Here is an 8,775-nt window from a genome sequence, read left to right on the forward strand (position 1 = left end):
GAAATTAATAGCTAAAAAGTTGATTTTTTCAAATGATTTAAATTATTCAGTTGAAGAAAAAATAGTCTGAATAACTACTTCAACAAAGTGGTTGAAGTTGCCTCCTCTTATTGTGCCTCAGTATATTTTAATGTGGGGCTAAAGTTAGCTGGGGGCCATGAAATGCTCCCAGAGACTATGCCTGCCACAGATGGAATAACATTAAAGCAGTGTCATGATGACTTTGGTCAAAAGCTTAGAGATGTGAAAGATGTGATTGTGATGAGCTGAGTAGATTGCTTAGGATGTGCAGATTCTAATAATGGCATGTTCATCAGGTTGTCAAAGTGTACGAGAAGGGTGACCGAGTGAAGTACCTGACACTGTGCCTTGAGGACGATGACTATGACACAGCCGTGGCTGCTGCTGGAGCACTGGCTATGATTACGTATGTCAGCACTGAAGCCTGTCGCAAAGTGGTTGAGGTAAGTCAGCTGCCCTTCACTGCCACATTATGACTAAGTGCTACACTATCACACTACCACACTATAGACATTATAGACATTGTGCTACACTATCACACTACCACACTACTGCATGCAGTACCAGTCTTGTTGTAATACCGAGCAGTGTGACACTCATACTGCTGGATGTCTGCCCAGACCAGTGAAACATTGTATTAAGGCGAAAGCCTTTAATGTCTCATCGTTGTCGACAGAAGGCTGTCAGCCGAGGTGTCACGCTTTTTCTAGTCAGACGAGAAAAAAAAACTTTTTGTGCACGATGGGATTCGAACCACCATCCTTCCGTTCCGCAGCCGAGCGTGCTAATGGCTACTCTGCTTCCTGCCAATGCATATGTAGTTCTCCTTGTCTAGGACGCTGGAGAGTGTTTGCAGAAAGGCGTCGAATCAGACGGATGCCTCCCAAATGCCCTCCATTGTCTCCAGCATTTAAGATTCACAAACAGTTGCATACTTAATTAACATCTTAACCATACATCAGTGACACAAGCAGCAACACCGTGCTAAAGGCTTTCGCCTCAGTGCACTTTAGGCCAACAAAGTGCCCCTCTGAATTTTTTGGATGCCTTGCGGGCAGTCAGTAAATGGCTCCTATGCATTCCTGCCAATTGACAGGCTCAAGCATGCTGCTTCAGATGATAAAGTGGCAGCATGGTTGGTCAAGGTGTGGGGCACTATCCTATCTGACACGGTTCAGCTAGATTGCAAGGGAATTGGCAATTTAATTGCAAAGAACGGTGACGTGGACGACACGTTGTGGAGCATGGACGGTGAAAAAGAACTGTCCGAGAGAGATGAGCACTAACGCGCAGACAGAAATTAATGCCTCTTCAGAGATCCACTCAAATTTTCTCGAGCATCAAAATCAGGTGCACGTTAGAATCGAAGGTGCATTAGAATAGGGTAATTAGTACTTTACTTTGCTAAATGTACAGTGTGGCTGCATTCTACTTATAAACTTGGGCATCATTCGCACATTATAGAAGAGCAAAGTGATAGCGGGGGGTACAAGATTTTAATATCATTCTTTGAAGGGGGTTGAACCACTGCTCTTCAAAGCTGCTGTTTTTACATTTCCACAACCTGCCATCTTTGTTCGGCATTTCTAGTTTGTTGGAAGTTACTGGGCCAATCTATGTCTAGAGGTGCAGCATGCCTGGCACTTGGCTAATCATACTGCCACGTTACTAATCGATCTAGTGGTGTAGTCACGTGGTCGATTCGTATTATCTGGCGCTTGTATTAACGTGAATTTGTAGACACCGACCAAGAACAAAAACCAGATGTTTTGGCTCCCGTACAGGGTCCAAAACGTCTCGTTTTTGTTTTTGGTCTGCGTCTACAATTTCACATTGTTATGATTTATCCTGACACAGACAAGTTTTCGTCCAACTGTCGACTTCATCTGGCACTTGGCTAGCCTTGGTCATGCTAGGGGCTAGCAGTTTTTGTCTTCCTTCTTCCAAGCTCCCTGCTGCCTTGCGCGCCCCAGCATGTTTCAGTAAACCACCTCTGTGTACATCAGCCGTTTATCGGTGATATATTTGGTGGAGCTGCTGGGTAGCGTCTCATGTACACTGACTTCAAAAACACCCTTGAAGTCGATTCTCGATGTGTGGACTCAGCACCCATTCACATGGTGAGCCGCTGCCTGCGAGGCTTACAACCAGAGTGTGTCTGAATGACAGCACCTGTTAAGGGATATGACTTCCATTATGGGCAGCCAGACAACTCATCATTCCAGAAATGTCCTGCCATTCGTCCTTTGTCGCCGCCATCGTTCTACAGTGACAGGTATGAAGACTGTCAGTGAAGGTATTGAAGACTGGTTGGCCAGTTTTGATTGTGCGGCAGGCTTCATTGAGTGGGGCGGTGAGCGTAAGGTTCGGGACATCTACTTCACACTGCAGGACTTGGCCAAGATGTAGTTTAAAAATCGCGAGGCTTCTTTCATCAACGAAAAGACTTTTCACTGAGAGTCGTTAGCTACGTTCTGTACCAGCAAGAGAAAGGAGAAGGCTGAAATTGCCCTGCACTTGAGATTGCAGCAGCCAAATGAGAACATTGCCATGTTCATCAAGGACATGCGGCAACTCTTCAGTTGGGCCAACCCTGCTATGCCCGAGGCCAATGAGGTACGCCACTTGATGCGTGGTGTAATGGAGCATTTGTTTCCCGGACTTGTCCGTGACCCTCCAAGAACTGTGGCCGAGTTTGCCAAAGAGGCAATGAGCATGGAGCACTCTTTGCAGGAATAGGATGCTCAGTACGTCCGTCAGGCTAGTGTAGCAGCCGCTCACTAGTGCCTGCTGAGGAGTTTTGGGAGCTTGTGAGGAGCATTGTGCGTGAATGACTTGAGAAACGCTGTTTCTAAGCTCCACAGGCAAGCGTTGCTGCCACAGTGGAAGTGGTCTAAGGTGAAATCTGGCGAATGATGCAGTGGTCACCAGTTCCACAGCCGGAGCCCTTCGTGACGGCCTACAGCAATGCGTCACAAAATCCTGTGCCTGTGACCTGAGCCTTTTGCCCTGTTGCTCCTGCCATACTTGCATACTTCTGCCAAACTTGCATCGTGTCTCTCACAGACTAAAGAACGTAGCAAGTAGGTATAGTGTAGGTGCAGTTCTTTCCGGCCCTATAAAGCTCAAGCAGACTTGCCTAGCAATACGTACAAAGTAAGAAAGTTAGGAAAGGGAATGGTGTGGCATCATGCACAGCTGCCTGAACAAGCAATTGCAAGAGCATAGAAATAATTTAGAGAACGGCTTGTCTCATCTGGTGACTCATTGTCAAAGGTGCGAAGTAATGAAGAAGAAAAAAAGTGCACTGCATTTTTGCGTCATGCACAGATATTGTACACCCACCAGGACCAGTCCACATGGGAAATGGTTGAAGTACATCATGAAGGAGCAGCAAAAATGCTTTAGCAAACCTGTCTGTCTTTGTCTGTCTGACAAAGAGATCGCATTTTTAGGCAATTCTTGAGCGTCGTGGCTTTTACGCTTTTCTTTAAATGTTCCTTTCATAAATGACAAGTTTCGCGAATAAAGCCTTAGTTGTGAGTTGGCGCTCATCCTGCGTCCTCCTTTCTTTATGTCTGTCATCTTTTTACACTGTCCAGTCAGTGTGAATTTTACCAACTCGCCCAACTCAACATTCTGCAATTACATAACTGTGTGACATTACGCAGTGGCCTCTGCACTTGCTTTTTGGGAAGTACTGTGATTCTGCGCTAGATAGTGTGTATGTCAGTTTTGTTCATTATTTAGGGTAAAATTTGATGTATAAGAGCATCTACTAGCTGATTGTTCTGCCTGGCCGTAGAGACAGGCCTGCATGCTTGCTACATGAGAAGACAATGCGCAGGTCCAGGACTGGGCTGACATATTTGGTGGCCTGGCTGCTCACAAGGACGAAGGCCTCCAGCACCGCGGGCTCTGCATCCTGAGTAACCTTGTGCAGTCCACGAGGGAGGTGGCCGAGAAACTTGTGGACAGCAAAATCCTGGAGGTTCTTCTTGCCGTCACCCAAATAGAAGGAGCAGCAAGCAGCGAGCAAGTTCGCGGATTAGCACAGGATACGCTCAAGAAAGCTGAGGAGTGGAAATTGATTGAGAAGTCTGAACAGCCTTCTAGTGATGTTCAGTAGTTAGTGGCTGGGAAGCTGCAGTGAATGTTGCCAAACAAGAAAATAAACTTGTTTATACTTTAGTCTGGTTTGTTCATGGGAGTCCTCCAAGGTGGAGCAGGTTTCCAACAAAAGCAGTGATGTTTCATGCAGCAATAAAAAATTCCCTTACTTAGACGCAAAAAAATCCCCGTTTCCGGCACTTTTTGGAAAATCTCAGCATTTTTCTTGTGTTATTCCATAGGATATTGTTTCATTAATTCTTACTTGTTCACCAAGGTTAATAAAAGTCCATAGTGCAGGAATTTGCGAAGTACTATTGTCGTGTGTGTTACTTGTGATTTTCCACTTCCTCAACGTGATCCTCAACCAGCGGGGTGCCGATCGACGGCAAAGAGGAAGAAGCTCGGAGAGAATCGCTCGTGAGCCCAACCGCGACCGCTTGGCCTGTCTCTGGCGCCTGCTCGCCTGTGGTCCTGGTCCTCCAATGTTCCCACTGGCCGCTTCGTTTGAACGACTCATGACACTATTATTGAGCCATCTAGCAATGTCTTTAGCCAAACAACTTCCCTTATTTTCCTGCTAATTTTCAAAATTCCCTGAAATCTAATGAAGATTCCCCTTTCCCTTTAGGCCCAGTTTTAGGCTGAAAATGCCCTTCAAAAGAGAGAATTCTCACAATGAAACACCACTGAACAAAAGTTGTGCCACTTGCTCTTCACATTTCATCAACACAGTTGAAGTCCGTGCGATTGAAAAATTCCTTGACGTAGGGATCAAATCGGGGCTCTTGTGATTAGTACGGTCAACTTGGCTAACCTGAATGGCCACTGGATGGAATGGCAACGCTGGCTGAATCAATGAAGCGAAGCAGTAATGGTGATAGCCAAATTCAATAGTAATAGGGAAGCCCCTCTAGGTGGAGTAAATATTGAACAAGGAAATTGCAGTGAACATTGTAACTTCCATGCTGATCTACTGTTGTTATATTTACCCTTAAATTATATTAAGAGGCATGAAAAAAAAATGCTACCAACAGCTTCATGGTCCCACTACATTCTATTACGTGCATGGCAGCCGTGACATTGTAGTTAGGTAGTCGAGTTATAAATACAGAGCTGATTTAAAAATTTTTGAATTCTTTGTTTTTGATATTTAGCTTAGTTAAGTCCTTAATTTTTTTTTTTTTGTGTGGGTTGGGGTTTGGTGTAATATTTAATTCAAAATATTGAAGTGGCTGCCATACATAGCATTTCTGCACCTCGTGTGTGTAGATTGAATAACCAACTGCTGTTGGAAGTACTCTCCCATTAGTGACCACCTCACCAATGTTATTCACCACCTGTTTACAGGAGATGTTCATTTCCCTGGAGTGGGAACACTTGGGGATAATAGTTAATGGAGAATAACTAAGTAATTTGTGATTCCCTCATGACATTGCCTTGCTAAGTCACTCAGGAAATGAGCTGCAAAGCATGATCAACGAGTTAGACAGGCAGAGTAGAACAGTGGGTCTTAACATGCAGAAAACGAAAGTAATGTTCAACATTCTTGTAAGGGAACGGCAGTTCACAATTGGTAGCGAGGTGCTAGAAGTGGTAAGGGAATGCGTCTACTTAGGGCAGGTAGTGGACGCTGATCCGGATCATGAGAGGGAAATAACTAGAAGAATAAGAATGTGGTGGAGTGAATATGGCAGGTTCTCTCAGATCATGAGTGGCAGTTTACCAATATCCCTCAAGAAAACAGGATAAAACAGCTGAATCTTACTGGTACTCATCTATGGGGCAGAAACATCGAGGCTAACAAAGAGGGTTCAGCTAACGGACAATGCAGCGAGCTATGGCAAGAAAAATGATAGGTGTAGCATTAAGGGACTGGAAGTGGGTAACGGAACAAACGCAGATTAATGATATCCTAGTCGAAATCAAGAGGAAGAAATAGGCTTGGGCAGGGCATGTAATACGAAGGCAAGATAACTGATGGTCCTTAAAGGGACACTGAGGAGAGCACTATTGATATATTTTTTATAGCAAAATCCGATAGTTCGGCATGTCATGGCTTTGTTGCCACTTGGCCGGCAGCGAAAAATGCATTTATTTCTAAGAAATTTGGATTCGAAGTTGAAAAGGTTTTTCCCGCCGCTGTGATTCAAACTTGGGATTCGGCTATGACGACAGAGGACTAAGTGACGTGAAACATGACGTGACTTGACGTGATGCAGACTCCGTGATTTCTGGCTTCCAGCAGTGCGGCCTAGCAGCAGCCGAAAAGAAAGCTACCGCCGGCCGCACGTTGAAGGCATCTATCGGCTATTGCGGCCGTCGCTACAGTCGCTTCGCTTACGTTTGCACCGGCGTTTTGCGAGTGTTACGATGGATCTCGTTCTCGAAGACGTCAACGAAGTTCTCGCACATAGACACCTTTAGCATACCGTGTACCTTGATACCGCTAGCGGAATACCGGGAGCCCGCCTAACGCCGGCGAGCAGGCGCTAATTGGTCCTGATGCTTCAGGCGAGCGCGTAGCTGCCCGGCACGTGGCGCCATCTGGCGACGTCAAGGAGATTTGCGCATGCATTGGCTGCGCCTCAGTGATTTTTGCTTCTCGTGTCCTAGCGTTGCTAGAACCATTGGTTCTAGCAACACTGTTTTGTTATATGACGTCATGATGCTTGTACTTGCGAGTTTGGCCTGTGGCGGCGATACCTGTATTTTGGTTCTTGCTCTTTTCTACGTTACAAGAGCTTTGTTGTCAGTATGAGTGGCGTTTTTGTAATCAGGAGCTGGTATTCTGTCGATACAAGCCAACTTCAATTTCTCCTCAGTGTCCCTTTCAGGGTAACGGAGTGGATTCCAAGAGAAGGCAAGCATAGCAGGGGGTGGCAGAAAGTTAGGCAGGTGGATGAGATTAAGAAATTTGTGGGGACTTGGTGGCCGCAGCTGGCAAAGAATAGGGTTAATTGGAGAGACATGGGAGAGGTCTTTGCCCTGCAGTGGGCATAGACAGGCTGCTGCTGATGATTGTGGCCCTTTTCACTACATTGAAACAACAAATAAAACCAATTTGTAAAGCCCATTCAGTTGTGTGAAAATTGCAAGGACAGTTTCAATAAGAATTTCACTAAAGACAAATTTTTGCATGCTTTTTATATAGAAAAACAGGGTTTTGGAATACAAACTGAGGGTTTAGCAAATGAGCACACAATTTTGCGGATGTGAGAAATTGTATGGTTGAGATGAGTAGGAATTGTATGTCTTGTTATCATGCACTCTGTCACGAGCGAACAAGAAGAGAGGAATTAATAAAACACTGGACCAAAGGAAAGGCAGGTTAATTGGCACGTGGCACTTGAGAGAAAGAGGAGAGGGAAGAAAAAAAAGAGTGCAGTGGTAATTTTGGAAGAGATGGAGAAGACAACCATGAATCTAACGAGGAACGAGCAAAGAGCTAAGGCTCCTAAGTGAGTTTTAACAAACGGAAAGCTGTGTCAGTGCGATGTCAGTGCACGTTAAAGAACCCCAGGTGGTTGAAATTTCCAGAGCCCTTCACTATGGCGTCCCTCATAGCCTGAGTCGCTTTGGGACGTTAAACCCCCATAAACCAAACCGAAATACCATGTCTTCCTTAGCAGACACCTGTTAGAAGTGTACCGTAAAGGGGGAGAGGCCAATGTGGGTGCTCACGAAACCCATAAAAGCAACCCTGGGTTTCACAAAACCCAGTTTGAGAACCCCTGTTCTAGTTCAAAGCACAGCTAATAGGTAGACCTGCATAAATTACAAAGCATTACGGTGTGCATTAGTTTGTTTGCAAGTTATCGCTGTTGACGTGACAGGCAAAGTTAGCACCTTTCAAAGGAAGAAGTTACGCTTAAAAAATTACAAAATGTTTCATTGAAACTTTATGCCCTCTGATGATATTAACATGGTATGCTTAACAGTTCAGAACAGTAAAAGAAATTTTATTCCATCAAATAAACATTTTTCCTTCAAAAGTGGTGTCATGTACCTTAAAACGTATCGCTGTTTGGAATGTGCAGTGATTCGAGACATAGGCATGAAGATACTTCTCTGTCGTGATGACTGAGCATTGTCCCAATCGATGCTTTGTTTGGCAGAGTGACAATGTTCAGCCAGGGCATTTTCTTTCGTGTGGCCATTGGTGATGTCATTCTGATATTGCTGAAACCGCTTGATAAAATTGCCCAATTCGCTGATGTATGCAGCTTTGCAATCATTGCACAGAATTTTGTTCACAACTCCAGGATGTTTGCTGCGTTCAACCGGGTTTTTCACTCTAACAAGTTTTTGCTTTAGTTTGCTTGATGGCACATAGGCTACATGGGCATTATAGTCCTTGAAAACCCTGGCTTGGGCCTTGCTGGCTCCTGGAGTGTAGGGGATGGTTACCTGCTTTCTTCTATTGGCGACTGTTTCTTCGTAATTATGCCGCAAGTAACGGCGTTCTGTGGTCTTGAGCATCTGTTACAGGTGCCTGTTGTTGGCAAGATCTTTCCTCGTGATCCACTGTTCGGAACCGAGTTTCATGGGTTTGAGCACAGGTAGAATGCACGGCTGAAAAGTGTGGACACAATGGAACGTTGGAGCCCAGCAGGGTGTGCTGAAGAAAACTCGCGCACCGAC

At 45.1% G+C, this 8,775-nt stretch overlaps 1 protein-coding gene across 1 annotated transcript in view; it reads left to right on the plus strand.

Moving 5' to 3' along the window:
* The window catches only part of unc-45 (unc-45 myosin chaperone), a 33,394-nt gene extending 29,182 nt beyond the window's left edge, over positions 1 to 4,212 (plus strand). Inside the window, exons 19-20 of the mRNA XM_089566031.1 lie at positions 318 to 464; positions 3,869 to 4,212. Coding sequence (XP_089422157.1) covers positions 318 to 464; positions 3,869 to 4,150 — 429 coding nt within the window. The 3' untranslated portion in view covers positions 4,151 to 4,212. The remainder of the gene's footprint in view (positions 1 to 317; positions 465 to 3,868) is intronic.
* Positions 4,213 to 8,775: the final 4,563 nt, after the last annotated feature.

Source organism: Amblyomma mixtum, chromosome 1, assembly GCF_055824585.1.
Source record: "Amblyomma mixtum isolate Tamu chromosome 1, ASM5582458v1, whole genome shotgun sequence".
Lineage (NCBI taxonomy): Eukaryota > Metazoa > Arthropoda > Arachnida > Ixodida > Ixodidae > Amblyomma > Amblyomma mixtum.